The sequence below is a fragment of the Acyrthosiphon pisum genome, chromosome A1 (genome assembly GCF_005508785.2).
Source record: "Acyrthosiphon pisum isolate AL4f chromosome A1, pea_aphid_22Mar2018_4r6ur, whole genome shotgun sequence".
NCBI lineage: Eukaryota > Metazoa > Arthropoda > Insecta > Hemiptera > Aphididae > Acyrthosiphon > Acyrthosiphon pisum.
This window is the reverse complement of record NC_042494.1, coordinates 42,272,520-42,296,531: the sequence shown is the minus strand read 5'-3', so window position 1 is coordinate 42,296,531 and position 24,012 is coordinate 42,272,520. Positions and strand designations below refer to the sequence as shown.

Here is a 24,012-nt window from a genome sequence, read left to right as displayed (position 1 = left end):
CTGGCAGTTACGAACACTAACTAACAACGGACCAGCTGTTCTCGATTGATGAATTGTTATACATTTTTGTCTACATTTTTATATATATACAGTAGTCACTCGATAATTCAAAATTCAGGGGACCGAGTTAAAAATTCGATTTACAGAGGTTTTCGATTTACCGAGTGTTCGACTAATGGAGGGAAAAAAAATTAATTCGAATTAAAGAGAGGTGGAAAATTGTACATAATGTATTACGTTTATTTTGACATTTACTTATTATAAATATTATTATGTATATTTTAAAATTATTAATTGATATTTATTTATTATACATACATATTATTATATTTTACATTTATTTTTAATGTTGTAAGATGGTCCTTTTGTTTTAGTATTGTTGAAAGCGTAGAAGCTGGTATACCAAAACGTAGAGCAACATCTTTTTTTTTTTCACCTACTTCAACTGCTGCGATCACTTTTTTTTTGTCGGCTATCGACAAACACTTGTATTTTACGGGACCCATATTGCGACTGACTACGTTAGCTACGACTGATTACGTTTGTTCAATTTCAATAACGGTTTACCCATAGCATAGGTTTATTTTGGTATAGATTAGGTAGGTAAGATACGATAACATTAAACTACGATAATATTTAACCATCGTCGTTATTAGTTTCATTACGAGTACGTTAAATAGATTGTACATAATCCTTATACATATGAACGTACATATAAACGTGTTTAAAGAAATTCGAATAATAGATTCATGAAAAAAAAATTCGAATTGTAGAGTGTGCCTCACCGACAGACATTTTGAATTATCGAGGGGACCGGAATACATGTATTTTTTTCTAATTATAGAGGTTTTCTGAGGGGACTTAGCGTTTATTTCGATTTATAGAGTTTTTCGAATTATCGAGTGACTACTGTAGATTATACAAGAAAAATAGATGCATATTAGTTTTTGAAACACATTTTATGCTATATAGGTATTACCTATTGTAATGTATTTTATACATCATATTATTTACATATTTATACCTATTTTTATTTTCATGTTAACTCTAAACACATGTAACTACAACATTTTTGTCAGTCTTACTTTTAGATAATGTTTTTAATTTTCAAATTTCATTCGTCCAACTCAAAATCATTGATTTTATGAAATTTAAATAAGAGCATACTATAATTCGGCATTGTGGCATCAACTCTTATTTTACTCTGTTTTTGTTTAAATGAACTATAAGAAATGCAATTTTTATGTTTGTAGTTAACATATGGCATATGCAAAGTAAAAATTAGATTATGTGTAACAATATGGGGAAATTTGTCAAGGAATTTGTGGACATAACTAACCAAATTTTCAAAAGGATACGGCAAAAATTACATACTTTACATGTAAATCCTAGCCCAAATTATTTCATATCACAAAAATTGTTTTTAATAGGTATTTTATTTCAAAAAAATACAAAATGCTAAAAAAGTTATTAAATTTAATATAATACAAAAATTAAAAATGTATACAGTGAAAGCTTTAAATAGCGGAGTCTATCAGTCAATGAAATGTTGTCTGCTATTCAGAGGGGTTCAATTTGTAGTGGAGGAAATTATATGGAATGAAGTGTATTTCATATTTAAATTAAATATATATATTTAATGTAATAATGATACATTTCTGTTTTTACAATACCAATCAATGGGGACACATTTATTCAATCCATTATATTATTCTAAATTTTTAAGAAAAGTTATCGGGATAAAAAATAAAATGTCTCTTATTTTGCAGTTTAGAAAAATAGCTAAAATATCTCAGTTCCAAAAAAAAAAAAATAACTGCTGTCTGTTATAGAAAATTTCACTGTATACAATTAAAGCAAAATGTTCTAACCTATTGTTTGGAAAACTTTTTGTAATAACCTTATTTTGTATAAAATATTCAAAAAGTGTTGTTTCATTTCTACTATTTTTTTTAAACATGTCTTATCAACAGGGATTTGGACTCGTTTCATGTTATTTCAATATTAAATATGATATTTGTAAGTGCTTTTAAATAATTTTTATATATATTTACTGCTCCGAGATGACACTATGATTTACTGACAAAAGCCTATTTTATGATGTAAACGTGCACTATAGAATTAAAACTACTTAGGTTACACCTTAATAGTGATACTCAATTAGCCTTTGTCTGTTTTTGTCATCTGCTTGTTGCGTGAGTTCTAGTTGGCCATGGAGCGATAGAAATATACCAACACTCTAATAATAACACTGTATTATGGAAAAACCAACTTTAATTGATTCCTATTTCCTGGTATACTACTGGTTTCAATAAGCAATGAAAAATATTTTTCTAAGAAAAAAGTTCAGTTGGTATTAATGTTTTGTTTTTTAGTTTTAGAAAAATGTACTCAGTACAGGTACATAAACCTAGTATTTTATAATTTAACAGAAAAACATGGAAGTCTGTATTTTGATGATTTTTGGCGCTTTATAAATAGGATTCTGGGAACCTATTAGGTAAATGTTATGATATAAATTTAACTATTTTTATTTTATATATAGATGAAGTAGTAAAGTAGTTGATCAAATAATATTAACTTGTTGTAATATTATAAAAATAGGTGATAAAGGTCACTAACTGTAAATACAGTAATGACAAGAGAAAAGTTACAGAAAAATGTAATTTAACTATTTAATAATTTTATATTTAAAAAAAATATGCATTCAGTCATAGAACCAAATAGGACTTAACAATTATACAGGGAAAGTTAAATTAACATGTGTTAGTGTGCCCATTTTGAAAATAAATATATATTTTTTTACATAATAAGTTTGATACTTAAATAAGCTTCATAATTGATCTAAAAAATAAATAATAGGCAATATAAGCAATAGGTTTTTCTTTGTTTATTTAACAATATTATAAGAAAAAATATCCAAGTATCTCAATATTTCAAAAAATAAAATTCAATTCAAGAGCTTATATTAGTATTCATATTTAGAACATCCTAATTTTAAAAAAAAAATACAGTAAATCAGAAAATATGAGATTTAGTCAAAAAATTTAGGTCAAAAGAGTAATGGTAATAATTTTGAAAACAAAATTTTTATCTGTACCTTCTTTTTGACAAACTATTATAAATATTCATAATTAATTTTTATATCACATTTGTAATAGCATTATACATGTGATTATATGTATTTTATCTGTATTAACCTCTTTTTTGTAACATTTTCACTATTTTGTTTTTGTTTTCATCTATTTATAATAGGTACTTATTATTATTTCATCACTTACCACCTTAGAGGGACACTGAATAATTTATAAAGCTTGAAATCAAAAATTATGTTAACTCTTTGACGAGCAATGACATGTTCATACGTTTTGTCACGGGGAACGTTAACAGATAATATACCTACATATTTTTACTAACAATGTTTTTTTTTTTTTTAATTTTAAATCATTATATTTATAATATACTCATTTAGGACATATATTTTATGTCATCACTAAAAATGTCATTAGAAATTCAAATTATTTTTTATTTTTTATTTATAATTTGCTTTCTGAGTAGCATCTGTTTGTTTTTAATTTACTCATCAAACGGTTATAAATGACACTAAAAATTAAACTATTATTTTTATTTTTAAAACATTTTAAGCTTTTACTTTTTAGGTATGCTTTTTTATGTACTTAACTGTTTTTGTTCTATCTATTATCATTATCTAGTAGTGAATTTTGTATTTAATAAGAGCCAGGAGACACGACCAAAGACTTGGCTTATTCCAACGAAAATGCAATATTAATTGCCACTCGCTGGCTAAAACAAAATATCTAAACATTTATTTTATATTTTATATTACCTATTTTATTTTTAGATCACTTTATGTATTTATTGATTTAATAGTATATAGCCCCAGCACCAGACATGATAAGAAGTGAATTTTGTGTACTCATGTAAGATAACTATTAACTACTACTAAATTAATTAAGGGTAATTATAAGGACAATATCTATCTAGATATGAGTTTATGTTTAAGTTCCCTAAAGAAGTCAGTTTTCAAGACAGGGTTCTCAGAGTTTCATATGAAATAAGGGCAGGGTTGCAGGGAGATACCGTAATTTTTATTGATTAGTAAGTGCATTCAATATTCTTCGTTAGGTATTTATTGTATACCTACTTAAGAGACATAATCATTATCTATTGCAAATTGCAATCAACATAATTAATATGTATATTTATCTGATGGGATTAAATAACTTTAAGAAATATTTTTATAAGTTAACTTATATCAGTTTTGTTTAGAATTAATGAAGGTAGTACCTACATTATCTTCCAATTATCAACTGAGAAGCTAAAATGACATAATCAATATAAACTACCTATATATTAAAAAAGATACTGACTCTAAATAATGTTTTGCTCTATATCTACCATATTTTAGTCCAAGTAAACTATAATATATACATTATTCTGTACGGTTGCACTAATGTCTTATTATTTATGTTAGATATTTTCAAATGCTTGATTATACTGATGTAAACATTTTATATGAATATTATTTAAGTACAAATATAATTATTCTTAAAATCTGGATAGTTATATATATTTTAATTTAAAAATAAATTAATTGATTTTTGTTTAGAACTATCATTATTTTAAACAAATAATGAAACAATGTCCATATACAAACATGTACAATGATCTAGGAAGCAAATAAACAATAACATACAAGGAAGTTAAACTCAAGGCTGAAACTAGTTATTTATTTCATTAAAAAATAGTATTCATACCTTAGCTTCAAAATCTGCAGCACCACTTGCAGCTACTGTCGCTTCTTTGTTCAAGGCTACCCCCCAAACAGCACCTTTGTGGCCTTCAAACGTACCAATCCAATCACCAGTATCTCCTTGTCTCAACATGGGTTTTCCATCTGAACCAACGATAAAAACAAATTAATAAACAAATCATGCACACGGCACCAAATGAATTTATATGGCACCTTTGCACGCAGATATTAAGAAATATCCATAGTCTGTGTTGTCGCTGAAATCCAAGTGTACGACTGGCCTGGTGTGTCCGCTGCAGGTTAATGGCGTTTGCTTAAAACTCGACATTTTTCACTTAAAATATAGACAGTTAAATACAATAATAATTTCCGATGTGTATGTGTGTATAGGACTTTCAATTAAATCGAAAGAACTTTGTAAATTAAATAAAAAACTTTACTGGAGGATACATGAATGGCAACACGTTACACGAACGCTACGCTAAGTCGCAAACGAGTTACTGAAGTTGTAAATAAATGTAAAAAACAGGTTGATAAAAGATTGTGTCGTACAGTGTAGCCGGATTAGTAAAACGGAATTCCCCTATCATCACCTTCAAATACAGTGTGTACAAGATTAAAAACTAAATCAAATAATTTTAAATTAGAATAAGTGTATAATATTATAGTATTAATTGTATACACGTATAGTAAAGTGTAAAATATTCTATTAGTAAATACTAATATAACCACATAATTATAATATAATTCTATATTTTTAGATGACAGGTGGTTGGGTGGCAAAGGGGGAATTTCCCTCCACCACAATCGTCGTAATTTCCCTATGTTTTACACTATATTTAGCCAATTTTGTAGATGAATTTTGTACTTTTGTACTTTTGCCCCCCCTATAGCCCCCCCCCCCCCAAAAAAAAGGGAACTTTTCTACTTTACCGGACACCCTTTTATTTTGCCATTTTTTTTTTTGAAACTAATGTAGTTAAGCACGCTGAAAACGATGGTGAAGTCCAAATTTAGCGCACGGACTTAGTTTTGAAGTTATGGCCTATTGAAGTTCGCTATTTTGCGATTTTCACGCATTCGCGGAACACTAGTTTACTACGACTATTTCGAATATTGAAATTTTTTTTTTCGAAACTTATGTAGTTAAGTACGCTGAAAACGATGGTGAAGTCAGAAATCAGAATTTTCCGCACGGACTTAGTTTTGAAGTTATGGCCTATTGAAGTTCGCTATTTTGCGATTTTTACGCATTCGCGGAACACTATAACTACATGTTTTTGCCACTTTTTGGCCCAACAGATAAAACTTTATTGATATTTATAGAAAAAAAAACTAAAAAAATTGATAACTTACAATGTCCGTAAACAGCTCAAAAAGAGTCAAATTATTTTCAAAATTTTATCGTATATAGAAAATGCTATTATAAACATTCAGTGAAATTTTCAAGTTTCTACAGTTATTCGTTTTTTAATTACAACAAAATAAAAAAATCGTTACGTAAGAAATCGAGTAAATACCAAATGTTGTAAAAATATGAATTTCAAACGCTCATAAAAATTTAATTTGAGTTTCTTATAGACATTTTTTTTTTGATAAAGGTAGATTATCCTATAAGGAATCTTGTATTACATTTTAAAATCTTAGATTTAAAAAGAAAAATTTTTACGAATTCTTAACTCAAAATAATTTGCTAATTTTCGTGATTTTTCCATATTTTTTCAATTTTTGAACTTTAAATGCTTATAAAAAAAAACTGTGACTAAGGATTTTTAATATTTTTCATCTGCCTTTGAAACAATAAACTTGGAGCCTTCTATTAAATTTTCAAGCTTTTTTAATCAACAAATAAAATTTTATTGATATTTTTAGAAAAAAAACTAAAAAAAAATGGAAAATGAAAATGTCCGTAAAGAGCTCAAAATAAATCAAAATATTTTGAAAATGTTATGGTGTATAGAAAATGCTAAGATAAACATTCAGTCAAAATTTCATATATCTACGGTCATTTGTTTTAAAGTTACACCAAAAACCAAAATCGATTTTCTCAAAAACAGATTTTGTGTAAAAATTCCCGTTTTTCCTTAATTTTTCTTTTGTTTTTCACGGCGCGTTTGAAAACTATTGGAAAAATTTTACTTTTGACCCCCCAAAGTACCAACTAGATTCACTTTCCTATCAGAAAAGGTACTGTTGAAGAAAATCCAAGCACTTTTACTGTCCTAAAACGTGATGACAGACACAAAAATAAAAAAAAAATAAAAAAAAAAACACACATCATTGTAAAATCAATACATTCATCGTTCCACTCAGAATCTAAAATAAAAAAAAACACACATCATTATAAAATCAATACATTCTTGCTCTGCTCAGAATCTAAAATGTTTAAGTAATGTTAAATTTATTTTAACCATACGGGGTGAAACTTATATGTCCAGTATCAGTAGCAACAGATTGAGTTGTACAATTTTTTTAGCATTTACATTTCATTGTAATGTATTAACACAGTCATCGTTTTAGTGTCATGAAATTAAGCAAATTTATAACTTATTACAACTTGCAACTTACAAGTAAGAAGTATCAATACATTTGAATATTCCTACCTACATTGAGGACATGTCAGTACCTAATCGCTAAACAATACCTAACTGATGCTGCTGAATGCTGATGCATGAGGCTGAGTCGACAGCCGTCCATTTATATCCATGAATCATGATACCTACCTATTTTCTACTTTGAATAGACCCAATTTTTAACTTTAAGATAACGTTTTCTACGAACATAAAATGTGATATAATATATCTATATAAGTCATATAATATTCAAAATCATAATAAATTATATTATCGAATATCACAATAGATTTATTTAATGTGCATAAGTTAAGCTAATAAGCTATAATATAAGCTATAACCATTTTCGATAATCAGTAAAAATAATTTGAATATGAATTTGGGGGTAGGGGGGTTGGCCGCTGGCTTTGGGTAAAGTAAGTTTAAGGAGGCCTGGCTTACCTATAGGACCTAGGCCCCCCTGGTTACGTGCCTGAACTAGGTATTTAACTATCATTAAGACTATTTATCAATTTCGTCAGATAAATCATTTAGTTACAATTTATATTTATACTATATTACTATCTAATTGGAACGTTTGATTGTACATTTCACTGGATTTTTCCTTTTACCTAATTATATGCGGTAGGTACCGGAATTTTTCACCACGGACATTTTATGCTTCGGACTTATTTTCTCTTTATGCCTTGGACTTTTTAACCCACAACTTTTTGGTAGTCTACCGCTTACGTTTTACACTATTAAATAGAGAGCTCTTTATATACTTTATAATATATTATTGTACTTAATTCTGAAACTTGAAAGCAGTCATATATCTCTAGGTACCTAGGTAATACCTATAGGTATTATCAGTAGGTATATTGCGATTGACGATTCACAACTTAGTGCTTCATAGTATGTTATAGTGTTTTTTGTGTTTGTACATGGATTTATATTTATATCACAACTACAATGAGTTTAGTTTTTACCAGATTTATGAAATTTGTATTCCAATATAATGACTTTAGCACAGATTCAATCAAATTGTACTTACCTATTTTGTGACTCAAGTAAGTACTTGACAAATAAATTCCATATTTTATATAAATAAATGTAAATTACCTATTAGGTATTGTTATTTATGAAAAAATATTAGAGCTGTACATTTTAAAGTTAACTGCTTTCAGCTTTAGAAAATATAATATCAGATACAATTTATTTTGTCATAATTATAAGCACAGGCTATACATTTCAACTGGAAAACTTTTAACATTAAAATCAAAAACCCTCACTTCATTATACTACATATTTTATACTATATGACAATTATTTATATAATTTATCATATATTATATTATATTATAAATTATAATAGGTCAGGGATGGGGCAAATATTTCTGTTTTCGTATTTTAAATAATTAATAGATTCCAGAGAGTAGACAACCTGCTTTAAACTGAGGAAACATTTTCTTCTCAATTATTTAAGGTTTTTTAGATCGAATTATACTTGCAATTCAGTAAAAAAACTTTGTAATTTTTTCAAACTTTATTTCATAAATAATTTAATTGTATGCATTTAAACATAATAAGTAATAATTTAATATATATATTTGACTAGAGCAAAGGATTAATCTTATTTTGCATTTAATTACAAACAAAATATATTATTATGTATACAGCAAATATTACAAAACAAAATATCACAATAATGGTTGAAGAAATAATAAAAATAGTATTATTTGATCATTTATGCTTTTACTTTTAAGTATAATAGTTTGTATCGGTATAAAAAATAAGAGATAAGAAAGACCGATAATTATACAATACTGAATCGACTATTTCACAACCTTTGTTTTAAAATTTAAAATGTATTGAACCTTTTTTAAAGCAATCATATGTGTTTTGGCAGCATAATAAAATAAAGCGCAACATTTCAATGGCACATTACTAAATGGTATATCGCAAAACAACAGTGCTGATATTTAAATGTGATTAAATTTAACATTTTAAGACATACACAAACAAATATACACAAAGGTATAGTAAAAAGTATGCATAAATTTTTGATATTTATTGATGCGCGTCAATTGGATTGGACACAAATGCAGGCTTTTGATTTTGACCATTTGGCATTATTTGCCGTGATGTTTTTGACCTAAAAAATATTTGAGTGAACATTATAATATTGTGCATAAAACTATTAACAATACCTACTAATAACATACCGAATTTGACCGGCTAAAAGAGGGTTTATGGCATACAGCCATTCATATACTTCTTTGTCTAATAATGTTTGCATTAAATAGCCCCTATGTTTGGTAACAACACTAAGTATAAAATAAAATAGTCTTATTAATATTTTTTTAAACAGAAAAAATTACAATGTACCTACTTAAATGTTTACCTTTTTTGTCTTCTAAATTAAACTTAAATAATTAAATACCCTGAATACAATATATGTATGTGCTTAACTCATAACTATTAGAAATTATTAGATTTTTTTTATTTTTTCTTTTAATGGTTTATATTCTGTACTGTAATCATGATGACCTTAGACATTCACCACAGGCGCTACACTCCGTCAATTAGTATAAGGTCTATGACTGTAATATTGTTATTACTTATAAGACTTCAGATAGTTGAAAACTTATAAAATAAATAGGAACATATATTTTTGTATTCTTGCACTTTTTTTAATTAATAATATAATTTTTTAGTTTAAGGTAAAAATATTTTATGTTTAATGAACTGAAATGTAAATAAACTACCTGAATGAATTTGGTACTTTGACCATGGCTAATTGATCTTCAGAATATTCAACTTGAGCTGTAGTTAAGTTGATCAGTGCCCTTTCTACGGGATCTTTTTCGTCTCTGAATATAAATACATACGGACGTCTTACTGTCTGAAAATTAATAAACGTGAAAAATATCTAATAACAAACTGTCAACATCAATCAATTATCCTCAATTTTAAAATATGTTCTTTTATAGTCAAAAAAATGTATAAAATAATTAGAAAAAATATTTACCACCCATCGTTTCTTCCATCCATTAGTTTTATGTTCTAGTATGTTCAGATAACCTTTTCTTGAAATTACAGGACTAATTCTTATCTCTTCAACTTCTGGCACATATAACACGAGTTGTGGTTCAGATGTTGATGAATGAGAAGAAACCATAACATCTTGATTAAGGTATATGGAGTCACTAATATTTGAACCACGTTGAATACTACGATCCGGCGAGAATAATCTGAAATCCAGCATTTTAAAAAAAATGATTGCAATAATAAATAAATTTTAGCTTAATAATAATAATTTGGTTATCATACTCATGATTTGAAATGGTAACACAACTTGATGAATGACTGATGTTTGAGTCGGTTTTATCATCAGTCGGAGTTAGTACGTTAGTGTAAGATTGTAACAAATTTTCCTGAAAAAGGTTAATTTATTTTTATTTATATTATTTATCAATTCAAAACATAATAGTATGACAGTATACTTTAGATGGTATTCTTCCTTGTATAAGCTTGATACATTTGGTAGCCAAGAATCGTTCTCTCTCATTCATCTGCCAAGGTTCATAAACACTAGGATCAATATTGCGCAATACCACAGGACTAGGTGGTCTCATTATATCTTTAGTGGAACTTGATGCTTTAGCTATTATGTTACACACCTCCTATGATACAAATGATTTATAATGAATATTAAATATAAGCTAACATGGACAAGCATAGATTAAAAACCTTTTCAGATTTGGTGATTGGTACTTTGTCAAGACCCAGGCGTTCTCTAAGAAGAATCATGTGTCTTGTACGGCCTACTTCTTCAAGTCTGGTAAGTTTCTCCAGTTCCCATTGATGGTCAAATATTAAACTGTCTCCACGTGGTTTCCAACCTTCAAGATTTTCTTCACCTCGGACGTATGTAGAACTTGTATCCAAAACACGTCTTTGTCGTCTTTGGACACCTGCATAAAATATTACAATCAACATCTACTATAATACATTTCTAAAATAGAAAAAAGCTTTAACTACAATATCTACAAGCCAACAACTCTTGTGGTTTCTACTGCATTTCTCTTTTGTCACGAAAACTACCTGGACTACCTGCTTCTGAAGCTCTTTTCAGCACAAGTTCGTAAATTCCAGATAACCGATTTGCTTCACTGTTTTTGTAATTGCCACTGAATAAATGTTTCAAGGATCTAGGTCCCGTACGTGCATCTCTACCATAGATAACCATGCTTAAGTCCTTGGTAATTATCGCTGGACATCCACAGTTCTCCAACTATAATTTATTAAATACATTTATTTATTAAAATTTTTAGTTTAAAAATTATCTAATTATTGCCTCTAAATAAGCTGATATAGTCATGAATATATGTTCTCCGCCAGTAGATATTCTATTAAGAAGTATAGAATTATGTAATGAACTATCCCATGCTGCTTCAAAACGAAACATGCAACGATCTTCACCAGGTATTTCAAGGTATTCTCCAGGAAATAGGCCAAGCGAGAGTACTGAATTGTCTGTATCGTCATCTTCTGATTGTGGTATGTTACGAATACGACCCACTACAAGTTCCCGTATTTCTTTCCAACGTAATTCTGGAGCAGTTTCATGTACTACTGTAATACGTATGCGGCGCTGTAAACCTTGATGTAGCATAAACAGTCCACGACATGGTAGCTCTTCACTATGATCAACCACACAAGGAACATAATCTCCATCCGGACCTATATATATATATATATATATATATATTATGTTTTATTGAAACAATATAATAATTACTATGTAGCTTACCAAGCTCACATATCTCAAACCAAACTAATAAATCATATTTGGCATGTATATGTGATGTGCACAATGAAGGCAATACTCCAAACTTTGGAGAACGTACTGGTAAACTAATTGGTATTGAAGGAGGTAACATTCTTCTTGGAGGTTGCCGAACACTAGAATATTGATAAAACAATAAGATATTATATTTTATATTAATATTCCTGCTTTTGACTAAATAGGTATTTAATTAAACATACAAAGTACTATCTTGTTTAGCATCGTTGTGAAGTGGGTGTTTTTGATAATGTCCAAAAACTTCAAATACAATTGGCTGTGTCTTTATATATTCTATAAATGATTTTGTAACAGGAACAGTAATCTATAATAAAAATAACATTTTATTTCATGAAACATTTTATAATTTATATTTTATAAGGTACTTACATTTTGTACATGATAAAATCCAACTGGTGTGCCTTTACCACAATTTTTTACAGGTTCAGTAGAAAATGCATCATCATGTCTATGCAAGAAACTAAAAATAAATACGTTTAATTTACGATTAATAAATTCTTTATAAAATCAAAAATATTTAAACTTTAAAATACTTGAATTGACAAAATATATCAGCATATTCGTCAGGAACACCAACAGCTTGTAGTAAGGTAACTCTAAATGTAAAATCTTTACTAATTAACAGATGACTTGGAAGTTCTTCATCTTTGATATCAGAAGACATAGAACTATCTCCACGACCACTATCGCCATCGGCTTCAATTTCTAAATTTATTTCTTAAAAATTATAATTTCAAGTAGACAATATAAAAACTATATTTAGTACCATCTCCTTTGTTGCTACTTTTTCCTGTGACAATTCTTTCAATAATATCATTATTTTTTTTCACAGACAAACGACCTAACAAATCTTTGTCATTAAAAGAAATTTTCGCAAATTGTCTAACTCCACAAGAGTTATCAGAAGTCTCGTCTTCTATAAATATATTTATAAATTATTATTTGAATGTAGTCAAGAATTATTATATATATAATATCAATATTAAATACCTGAAACTGCTTGTATAGCAACACGTAAGTAACCCTTGACATCACCTTTTTCATTAACGATGGATACTTTGTGTATTAAAGGCACAGGATACATAAGATTGCTTAAATAGATAAACGCTCTGCCAATAAGTCTAAACCATGGAAATCTATCATAAAATGGATCTCCGCCTGTAATTGCTTCTATATTAAAGTCTGGTGATGTAGGTGATATTTCAGCTTCATTTTGATACATTTCTCTCATAAGCTCTAATCTTTGTCTGTAAATGTATACACAAAAAAAAAAACAATAATATATAAATCAATAAAAACAAAAATTGTAAATTGTCTCAACAATTTAAATATTTTGAAATATTTATGGAAAAATTGATAAAATATAATGGGATAATTAGCCTAATATATTCTCGAAATAAGCATGTCTGACAAACCACTTAAACATTATGAATAGGACTTATATAGGGAACACTAACCTTGAGGGTATCAAATAGGAGAAAGACTTGTTAGGGGTGCAGGCAGTCAGACATTTGAAAAAATCATCCTTGAGCTCGCAAGGTGAATTCTGGGGGCTTTCAATATCCCCATTATATATTTGGCGCATTAGATCCAACCTCGTTCTAACACAAAGACAAGCGTTAGAATCACCCTACCTGATAACCTGATAAATATAAATAACTTATAAATACTCACTTCAATTTATCTAATGTCCAATAATGAGTAGCGCCATTCTTTGTGTCAAGTACTTCGATTGCAACATGTGTACGAGGAAATGGTCTATCTACATCATCATCTTCGGTTAAGAAGTCCAGAATTAATGGAGAATACAAAGTATCTGTTAACAGCGTAAATTGAAATTGAACCTGAAAAATTAAATTAATAAAATAAAATAAAATATATTAAGCAGAGCCCTAATTAGGGGAGGGGGCTAGGGAGGCTGCCGCCCCGGACCCGACATAATTAGGGGCCTCCATAAATTACTGTAATACAGTCGTATAATATGTTTTATTTATATCAATTAACATTAAGGGCCCCGATGGCAGTTTTTTAAATTTTCCATAATTCTATAAAATTTGAAAATTAAATTTTATATTTTAGTTGCCACCTCAATTATAAGACTTTTCCACAAATCTACTACCTGATACCTATTTAGGGGGGGGGGTTGATAGGGTGTATTATATCGAAAAAAATTACTTTACGGGAATAACTCTCAAGCTTTGTAGAATTGTCGGATTTTGATGACTATCTTTTTATCTGAAAGATGAAGATTTCCTACAGCCTGCATCGATCTCTGATTTTGTATTTTAATTAAAATAATTGTATTGAACAATTTGTAAAAAAATGCTTTTTATCTTGTATTTATTTTAGACATATTATAAAGTTTGAGAATAAAATATTAAAAAACAGAGATCGATGCGGACTGTTGAAAATTTCCCTCCAGCAATTAAAAAAAAAAAATGATGAAATTTGGTTAATTTTACAAGGCGGTATCATTATTCCCGCAGAGTGTATTTTTGAAGAAAAAATGGTATCGGCACCGGGCACCTTAAGAGAACATCACACCCGCATGTGTTTTTTTCCGTCTTACACACGTACGACATGGTTAAAACGCTTTTACGCAGTCTGAGTAATGAGTATAACTCGCTCAATTTTAGTGTTAGAATAAAAACACCTATAACAAAATTTAATTAGACAATATTTTATAGGACAAAGACGATGAGTTTTTTTTAAAAAATAAAATTTTGAAAAGTTAAAGGTACTTTAAAATTTTTGAAATTTTTGCTATTTCTATAGTGAACGTTATATTGGGTATAATGGAAATATTCAGCGATTTACCCTCAGAAATATTGTTACAATTCAATTTTATAATAGGTATTTTTACTCTAGAACTAAAATAATTAAAATAAGCGATTTATACTCGTGAACATGTTTTGTCTATATCGTACGTGTGTAAGACGGAGATAACACATGCAGGTATGACGTCCTTTTAAATAATTACTTATAGACTTATGGTATAATTTATTTATAGTCTTAAAAATAAATTGAATATATAAAACAGAATTAGTAAAAAAAAACTGAATTTATAATTTACGTAAAGGGGCCCAACCAAAAAATTAGCCCCAGGCCCCAAAATTTATAAGTACTGCTCTGGTATTAAATTGGTCAAAATGTTATACCTTTTTCTTTAATTCGACTGATATAGCATTGGCTTCTTTTAAAAAGACAGCATTTCCCCATAAATCATCCCGCAATGATGTAAATTGATGATATTTCCATTTACGGCAGGTTGTCAAAACTAACTGATATTCCTTGTCAGTCCAATTGCATTCAGCATCAAATAATGGATTAACTGAAATTCCAATTTAAAACCATATATAATGCTAAAACATAAATATTAAACTATATTATGTACCAAAAATATCTTCTTCTTGAATAAAATCATCTGGAGTATAAGAACTGTACATTGACATAGTCATACTTTGTTCTTCAACTTGTTTCTGAAGTGCATCTATTCTAGCCTCATAATTCTGTAGGTAAGAATGATAATATTAGAATTATTAATTAATATTTAAATTTTTTTTTTTATTTACTTTGCGTTGTTCTTCAAATATTTGATCTGCCGTTTCTTTATCTTTTTTGAACTGTTCCTCAAGAGCATTTAGCTTTAGTTTCATATCTTGTTTCAGGTCTATTCCTTGTTTTTCTAATAATTCAATTTGTGCAAAGTTCCAATCGACATACTCATTACTAATTGGAGTTTCGGCAGGAGAACTCTTTTCTGGTTTAGATGTGACTAAAACATAGTTGTATTTAATATTAACCAAAAATTTTAAATTATAAATGAATATTTCTATTACTTTCTTTAATATTTTCCGCCGTTCCTTCTGTCTTGTTTTTATGTTCTCTGCGTTCTCTTACTAAACATAATTAATTAAAATTATTTTGTCATATGAATAATATATCAGTTTACCTTGTTCTGGATGATTAAATCGGAAAACATGATTTTTTCCAAGAATCACTCTTGAACCGGTTTTCAATACAATAGGATCTGTAAGCTCTCGTCCATTTACATAACATAAGGCACCTTTTATCGGTATTAAAGTAACGACACCATTAGAATTCTCGAACCGACAATGTTCACGTTGTATATATGAGCCACATAGTCGAATATCTTGAGTGATTTTAGATTCAGCAGATCCAACACGTGTTACACCCTCTTTGATGTAATATATAAGGCATTCAGACATAAATGGATCTTCATTTAGGTTGACTAAATGTGGAGTCTTAACAAATGATATCAAAATTAATTGGTTGCCAAGCAAAAATGTTGTAATGTTTACCTTTTGTGGAGAAAATACTCCAACTGTATCACCATCTTCCTTAACCGCTACTCCCATTTCAGCAAATACAGCTTCCCTTTGAATTCGTATTTCTTCTGTGCGTTTTAATTTTTCTTCCCATGTTTCATTCAGTTCTTTTATAACAAATAAATTATAACAGTTAAATTAAATACATTATTAAAGAAGCATAGAGATATTTTTATACCAGCAATCAATTTTTCACTAGCTTGAAGTTGGTCAACAGCCTCTTCAGCAATCATAGATGAAGGAATATTAGGTTTTTCATCACCGTCCTTAAGCATTTTGACTCCATCATCTCCTAAAAATAAATTAAAAATGATTATAAATGTACAACAGAATATATATTTTGAATGATGCAGAATGGTAGCTAAGCGCAATTATTATTATTTTAGTTGTTTATAGAGAATTTAAGTATAAATATAATGTATTATATATGTCAAAGCCAAGCTAGCTTTATGGAAACAGGACACTGAAAGCATGAGAGGTGACCCCTACTTACGGTTTTCTTTAAGTTTCCCATAAACCATTTTACCACCTGATGTTCATAAAAATAAAAACCACTGTCACCAAACTAATTGAGATAAACACTTAATTTAGTAAGTACTTAATAATAAATAAGATACCTTCTTGTACTACAATTCCTTCAGCTTTTAATAGGTCTCGAAGTCTTTGTATTTCTTCTTTGAGTTCTCGGATAAGTTTAGCATTAGCATCTTCATTGACAATAGCTTTGCATACTATTTGTTTTGCACGGTCAGCATACCTATAATAAAATATAATAACATTGATCAATAATAATTATTACAAGTTCATATTATTCATAGCTTGCCGTAAAGTAGATAATGTTTCATCATAATTAATGTCTGCAGGACTAATAGCAGCAATCATTGCAGTCTTAGAGTTTCCCCCAAGATTCTCTCTCAAAAGCCAAGTTAAAACGGAGTCACGGTACGGAATAAAATCTCCTTTTTTCTTTTTTTTAGAAGCCTAATTTAATGAAATAGAAAAATATAATAAATGTCAAATAAACATCAACAAAAATACTTACTGACTATTAGTCATTTGAAAATTGAAAAGCATGAAAAACAAATATAATAATATATTATATTTATATAACATTTATAATTTTAGTTATATTCAAAATAAAGTATAACAAAAGTACTTTAAAATACTTTTTTATACCTATCATTTTTGGAAAATTAAAAAAATACAATCTTAATATTTTTAAATATTTTTTTGTTATTCTATACCACAAATAGTTTGGATTTTTTTAAAAATTAACTAGGTACTTCCTTAAATTGGGAAAATTATCGTAAAATATAAATAATTAGGATAATCAATATTAATATAAACTATTATGTAATATCTAAAATAAAAAGATATTTACAATTATATATACATCATTGGCATACATACCATTTCAGCTAATCCAGATATAACTTTTCCTAGAGTAGTCAAACTTTTGTTAATATTTGCACCTTCTTTAAGTCTAGTTCCTTTCGCACCAGTTGAATCTGCTCTTTCTGAACCAGCTAAATCAACTAGTGATATTTTACTAACTTTTTCAGTAGTTAGCTGAGTCATTTCATCTAGCCGTTTTTGAGTAAAGAATATAGTAAAAACTGCATGGGAACGACTAGATGTTTCATTCATATTTGTAGCAGCAACTGTTCTGATAGAAATAAATAAAAAAGAAACACATAAAAAAATTATTTTTAAAAAACAATAAAAATAATAGTTGACAAAAACAAAATTAATTAAAACTTTGAAAAAATAAATGTATACCTTTTAAAGATTTTAAACATGTCAAAATGTTTACCTGGCTTTGTTGCCTTCGTCAATGAGATCATGGATATTTTGGTAAGTGGTAACAGCAAGTTTTGATAAATCTTCTACATAAGGTCCTAATAAAGGATGTTCACGAACTCGAAGATTACCTTTATTTTTGGGATTTAATAGATCGCGAACACGTTCACAGTATATTTCCATATAACTAACCTAAAATTAAAATATAAAAATATAATTTTAAGTATTATTTTTAAATTTAGTATTTTTAACCTCAACAGAATATTGTAATTCATCACTGGTAGTTGATCTAATTCTGTGAAATAAATCTTTACAAATTAATGGTATTATGCCTTCTTGACCTTCTTCTTCTTGCCGCCCCATCATAGTGTATGATTTTCCAGCTCCTGTTTGACCATATGCAAAGATGCATACATTGTAGCCTAAAATAATACAAACAACTATTTGTTAGTAAAAGAGGTAATAATAGTAGCATTAAAAGTTGAAAGTAAAATGGTAATAAATATACTGCCGTCATAAGCCACTAAGCAGTAACTCCAAAAAATGTGGTTTTCAAGAAACAATATAACAGTATTTGGAAATAGGTATTGCTAATTTGCATCTTATCTTATTTTCTAACCAATTAATATGGATTTTTAGAGAGAAAACCCTTAAATTACAGGAATCGGTAGAGAATTAAAATATCTATTGATAGACACCAAAAACTCAATTTCAACAAAAATGGAGTTACTGCTTAATGGCTTATGACAGCGGTAGTATAGGTACCTTCAAAAGCATGCTGCAACATTTCTTCACCAATATCTCTATATACCATAGTCTGGGATGCAAAATTTGGATCTGAAGGCTAAAATAAAGGAACATGGGCATTTAGTTAGCAAATAATAGAGATGAATTTGTTACTTACATTTTGAGACCAGTAGGAATAGTCAAAATTAAAGCTTTTTGTAGCATCCTTAACATTAGATGGGAGTTTTGGATTCGTTATAGCTGCAAAATTAAAAATGTACAATAAACATAAGTTGCATAATCGCGTTCACAATGTAGGTACCATTTAGATTATTTTTGAAGGTATAAATTATAAGTTTAATGGTATTAGAATGTTTAATTTTTTTGTTTCAAACACTTATATTGAATAGTATTAAATGAAAGCTTTTTCCCAAAAATATGTCTTAAGACGCCTTTAGTTTACAAAATAATATACATATTGCAATCTAAAGCACTTCAACAACGAACAGTTACATAACAATAAATAATGTATTTAAAAAAAAAACTTATGATATTTTAGAGTTAACAAAAATATTACACAACATACAACATAAATTTAAAATTCATAATCTACTATTATATTATTAATTTGAGTAGATACCTACTTATTAATAGTAATGTATATGCAAAAAAAAATGTTTTAATCACTCCCCCCCCCCCTCATAGGAAATATTTTATGAAAACATTTTTACTTATATATTAGGATTTACTTTTAATTGTAAAAGTGTAATAAATGTAATTTATATAAAATATGATTTTGGCCCCCCTATCCCTCCCACAATTTTTTTTGTGTAAGTACACCTGTCTGTTAATTAGTATTATTATAAAATTTTTATATTTTTTTATTATTAGAATGAAAACAATTTGTAATCGAAATTCAATATACATTATTTATATATATATATATACCGTGTGTCCATGAAAACAATGTACCTTGTATAATTAAATCACCCATATTACTCAGTAGTCAGTACCCTACATACCTATATTTTAATTCTGTTTGCAGAATACCAAACTAGACTATTGGATCATTTATTTTCCGTAGACGGGTAGACGGAATTCTAAAACATAATATGTAATGGGAACTAAGTAATGTAGGTAACTGAGTTATAGAGTGTACCCAGTTTTGAGGACACATGATATATAAAATTAATCATTTCTACAATATAAATCATTGCACGACATCTAGGGAGGGGCCAATTTTTTTATATCTTTATATTTTGAAAGTTTTGAAGAACGAAACTTACATGTAGTGTAACCAGCCATTTCTATGATGCATTTACAATCTCTAGATATTTCTCGATTGTTATAAGGCCGTACTCGAACGGCTACTTTCACAGAAGACATGATTGACGCCTTTTATGATTGTACCTATATGATGTGACGTTATTTAAACGATCTTGCTCCTACTCTATAAGACTATAAAATACATAGGTCAACATTAAATATAAAATATAAAAAGGTTTTTATTTTAATCAAAATAAGTTAGGGTATATGAATAATAAATTACTTGTAATTTAAATATCACGACATGTGAAAATATTCGACCTACAGACACGAACTCATCAGCCTCCATCAGTAGACTACTTGTGTATACCCCTTAAGTTGCGCCTGTGCATGGCCAAAGAAAGCAAGGGTGAAAATCAATAACAGGGATGTCGGGCGGGGGTTGAAGGGTGACGTCATTTCTAGGCTTCCGCCCACTCAGAATGTAGCTGCAGGACTAGGGCAATGGATTAATGTTGAAACTCTATACAAAATATAGACGTTAAAATATATTAAAACATTTTGAGTATTATAAATGCAATAAAAAGTAATTTTGTTACACAAATTATTTTAGTTTCGATAGCGTTAGGTATTGGAGAATATTTATTTCATAAAACATTTTGGCTAAATATCAAGGACAGAGGTTGTAAAAATACAGTCGGGTAGGCAATCATATTAAATAGGAGGTCGATACCAGTCTATGTGGCGCCCAGGAAATTGCTTGCTGCTTGTCCACAAGACCTACCCACCACATAAAATGTTATGAAGAGATAGGTAGATATTATGCACATGCATCGGATACGGTTAAATTTGACACATTTTAAAATATAAGTGGTTTTGTAAATCAGTTATGTACCTACGTATGAATGAAAAAAAAAATATATAATATTATACTATAAATTCACAACATGTCCAGCACTCATTAATACCTATATACAAGTTATGATTTTTTTAACGTGATAAACCACTTATTATTTCGGTCATTTCTGATGACCAAACAAAAATTGTTTAATGTGGATTAAACTTTTTAAATAGTTATCAATTATATAATAAATAGAAGTTTGAAAATAAATTGTAAGCAACGGTAGGTAAGTGGGTGTTTCTCTGCTGTAGGCAGAGCTGTGTTAAGGGGGGGGGGCAAAGGGGGCATTTGCCACTAGGCGCCGTAGTTTTGTAAAAGTAAGGGGGCGCCTTTATTTTCACTTAATATGCTACCTGTGGCCCCGAAAACCAAATATGTTATAATTTTATAATTATATATATTTTAGTATTTTTAGGTCAATTTTAGTATAAAAATATGCTGTACAGTCTGTGCCAAAAAGATTGGCTTGGTGACGGCAGGTGATAAAGAAAAACCCATTTCTCCGTATTTAGATATTATTACCGATTATAACTAAATATTTTTAAATTGATATTAGTGATATTATTAGTATAATATACTTATATACTATAATATTACGTTTTATTTTCAAGTAATATACCATTATTATTCTCATCGTCAGGCGTTATTGTTATTGGACTTTTTTTACATTTAGAAGACATAGACCAAACTCAGAGGCGTAATTTGGGGGGGGGGGGAGTGCAAGGTTTTCACTTGCACCAACTTTTTTTTAAAACGCTTTCTTTGGCCTGCCATCAATAAATATAACCGCCGATATACCTAAGTGTTTTATGTTATATAACCTATATTTTTTCAGTATCAAAAAAAAATGTATTGTACTAATGTTTAATTTCCAAGAATGTTTGATGTAGTTTAGAGGTCCTACAATATTATAATTGATAAAGTTATAACAAAACGTTGTGAAGAATGGTACCCATAAAATACATTTCTGGTTTTATTAACCTGATATATTGTTACAATAGCAGTTGAAAAATATTAAAAATACATAAGCACAGTTTTTTTTATAAGCATTTAAGGTTCGAATTTTGACAAAATTTATAAATTTAAAATATAATAATTATTTTATTGTTAAAAATGTATAAAATGTTCAACTTTTATAAGTAAGGATTTAAAATTTAAAACAAGGTTCCACGTAAATAGGTTATACATAAATTACTTTAGTCATCTTAATATCATCATAGTAGAGCCTACTATTATAATATGTCTTATACCTAGACTGACATACCGTTTTCGCTCAGAATCGTTTTTCTTATACAATGATATTATTATATCATTTAATTCAAATTCAACACCATCCATTACAGTGATTCACTTATAACCTACTGTACAGCAGAGCGACATCCACTTACCCACCTTTTTATATATTAATTATGTTAATTGTTAATGATTAATTTGTTATCAATATTTTTAATTAAAATAAATTAATAATTATATAATATATTAAATATTGTCAATTATATTTTAGTTAGTTTTCGTGGTGTGTGGTAATATGGAGATTTATATAATAAGAAAACGATTAGTAATTAAATAGTAGGGAAGGGGCGCCAAAAAATTTTGCCCCGGGGCGCTGAATTGATTGACACGGCTCTGGCTGTAGGTTGTATAAGTCGGTCACTAGGTAATAGATGGTGTTACATTTGAATTCAATGATATAAAATCAATTGTACTAAAAACAATTCTGAACGAAGACTGTCTGTCAACCTTTATAATAATATTTAGTATATTTGATGATATTATTGTGATTAAGAGGACTGAAACTGAGCAATCATTTTGGAAGAAATTTTGTATCAAGGATAATAAAAAAAAGGTGGGTAAGTGGATGTCGCTCTGCTGTACAGTAGGTTACAAGTGGGTCACTGTATAATGGATAGTATTAAATTTGAATTCAATGATATAATATCACTGTATAAGAAAAACGATTCTGAGCGGAGACGGTTTGTCAGTCTGGGTATTAGACATACCTATTATAGGTATACTTATCTATAGTATTATTAATCTATAATAGGATTTATCTAGAATTTATCTATAATAGGTATCAATAATAAATTCCAAATTAATCATATCACAATATCCATTAGGTAACGCGTTATACATCAACAATAAACCGTGGTACTATCATAGATATATAATAGTATACTTTAGAAGTGTCAAGTACCCACAAATAATATTATACAATCACAACAAAATAACTAAAATAGTTATTCCAGGTTTTTTAGTATGTAATTTCGTCCAAATTCGAACTTAAAATGACTATAAAAATAAGCTGTGCTTATGTATATGTATTTCTTAGAATTTTTGGTAACAGAATTAAATATTTACATGGAATCTTGTTTTTAAATTTTCAATCCTTAGATATAAAAGTTGAACATTTTATACATTTTTAACTACAAAATAATTATTCAATTTTAAATTTGATAAATTTTGTCAAAATTTCAACTTCAAATGCTTATAAAAAATAATTGTGCCTATATATTTTTAATATTTTTCAACTGCTATTGTAACAATGTATCAGGAGCGTTGTATTAATTTTTTACACTTTTTGGCCCAACAGATAAAACTTTATTGATATTTATAGAAAAAAAAATTTAAAAAATTGAAAACTTACAATGTCCGTAAACAGCTCAAAAAGAGTCAAATTATTTTCAAAATTTTATCGTATATAGAAAATGCTAATATAAACATTCAGTGAAATTTTCAAGTTTCTACAGTCTCTTGTTTTTTAATTACAACAAAAT

At 28.3% G+C, this 24,012-nt stretch overlaps 3 protein-coding genes across 14 annotated transcripts in view; 1 reads left to right on the top strand and 2 right to left on the bottom strand.

Moving 5' to 3' along the window:
• LOC100571213 (farnesol dehydrogenase-like) overlaps positions 1–24,012 on the top strand; it is a 176,328-nt gene that overhangs the window by 99,379 nt on the left and 52,937 nt on the right. The window lies entirely within an intron of this gene.
• On the bottom strand, positions 4,692–5,292 carry LOC100167538 (serine-threonine kinase receptor-associated protein-like). Its single transcript, XM_001951544.5, has 2 exons — positions 4,988–5,292; positions 4,692–4,918 (listed from the first exon to the last, which is right to left on the bottom strand). The coding sequence occupies exons 1-2, from the start codon at positions 5,100–5,102 to the stop codon at positions 4,773–4,775; spliced, it is 261 nt and encodes an 86-aa protein (XP_001951579.2). The 5' UTR covers positions 5,103–5,292; the 3' UTR covers positions 4,692–4,772.
• Positions 8,858–24,012, bottom strand: part of LOC100169592 (kinesin-like protein unc-104) — a 21,763-nt gene continuing 6,608 nt past the window's right edge. Inside the window, exons 1-35 of one of the 12 annotated variants that reach the window (XM_016805766.2) lie at positions 20,621–20,860; positions 20,358–20,529; positions 19,250–19,332; positions 19,111–19,189; positions 18,598–18,767; positions 18,359–18,537; positions 17,956–18,211; positions 17,588–17,590; positions 17,369–17,526; positions 17,163–17,302; positions 17,039–17,074; positions 16,724–16,837; positions 16,519–16,652; positions 16,149–16,461; positions 16,036–16,095; positions 15,769–15,971; positions 15,591–15,705; positions 15,355–15,527; positions 13,871–14,040; positions 13,654–13,797; positions 13,187–13,443; positions 12,963–13,112; positions 12,730–12,901; positions 12,566–12,656; positions 12,379–12,500; positions 12,143–12,294; positions 11,687–12,072; positions 11,434–11,623; positions 11,080–11,303; positions 10,833–11,012; positions 10,660–10,763; positions 10,358–10,580; positions 10,095–10,231; positions 9,552–9,653; positions 8,858–9,481 (exon numbers count right to left, since the gene is read on the bottom strand). In XM_016805766.2, coding sequence (XP_016661255.1) covers positions 9,397–9,481; positions 9,552–9,653; positions 10,095–10,231; positions 10,358–10,580; positions 10,660–10,763; positions 10,833–11,012; positions 11,080–11,303; positions 11,434–11,623; positions 11,687–12,072; positions 12,143–12,294; positions 12,379–12,500; positions 12,566–12,656; positions 12,730–12,901; positions 12,963–13,112; positions 13,187–13,443; positions 13,654–13,797; positions 13,871–14,040; positions 15,355–15,527; positions 15,591–15,705; positions 15,769–15,971; positions 16,036–16,095; positions 16,149–16,461; positions 16,519–16,652; positions 16,724–16,837; positions 17,039–17,074; positions 17,163–17,302; positions 17,369–17,526; positions 17,588–17,590; positions 17,956–18,211; positions 18,359–18,537; positions 18,598–18,767; positions 19,111–19,189; positions 19,250–19,332; positions 20,358–20,457 — 5,205 coding nt within the window. In that variant the 5' untranslated portion in view covers positions 20,458–20,529; positions 20,621–20,860 and the 3' untranslated portion in view covers positions 8,858–9,396. Of the gene's footprint in view, positions 9,482–9,540; positions 9,654–10,094; positions 10,232–10,357; positions 10,581–10,659; positions 10,764–10,832; positions 11,013–11,079; positions 11,304–11,370; positions 11,624–11,686; positions 12,073–12,142; positions 12,295–12,378; positions 12,501–12,565; positions 12,657–12,729; positions 12,902–12,962; positions 13,113–13,186; positions 13,444–13,653; positions 13,798–13,870; positions 14,041–15,354; positions 15,528–15,590; positions 15,706–15,768; positions 15,972–16,035; positions 16,096–16,148; positions 16,462–16,518; positions 16,653–16,723; positions 16,838–17,038; positions 17,075–17,162; positions 17,303–17,368; positions 17,527–17,587; positions 17,591–17,955; positions 18,212–18,358; positions 18,538–18,597; positions 18,768–19,110; positions 19,190–19,249; positions 19,333–20,357; positions 20,530–20,620; positions 20,861–24,012 lie in introns of those variants that run through there. The other 11 variants (XM_016805768.2, XM_016805771.2, XM_029487080.1 and 8 more) reach the window with 11 other exon arrangements.

Excerpts from the sequence above, each read along its gene's own strand:
- LOC100167538 (XM_001951544.5), bottom strand. The coding sequence starts at position 5,102 with ATGTCGAGTTTTAAGCAAACGCCATTAACCTGCAGCGGACACACCAGG. Across the intron at positions 4,919-4,987 it reads CTTAATATCTGCGTGCAAAG|ATGGAAAACCCATGTTGAGA; the intron begins GTGCCATATAAA and ends TCGTTGGTTCAG.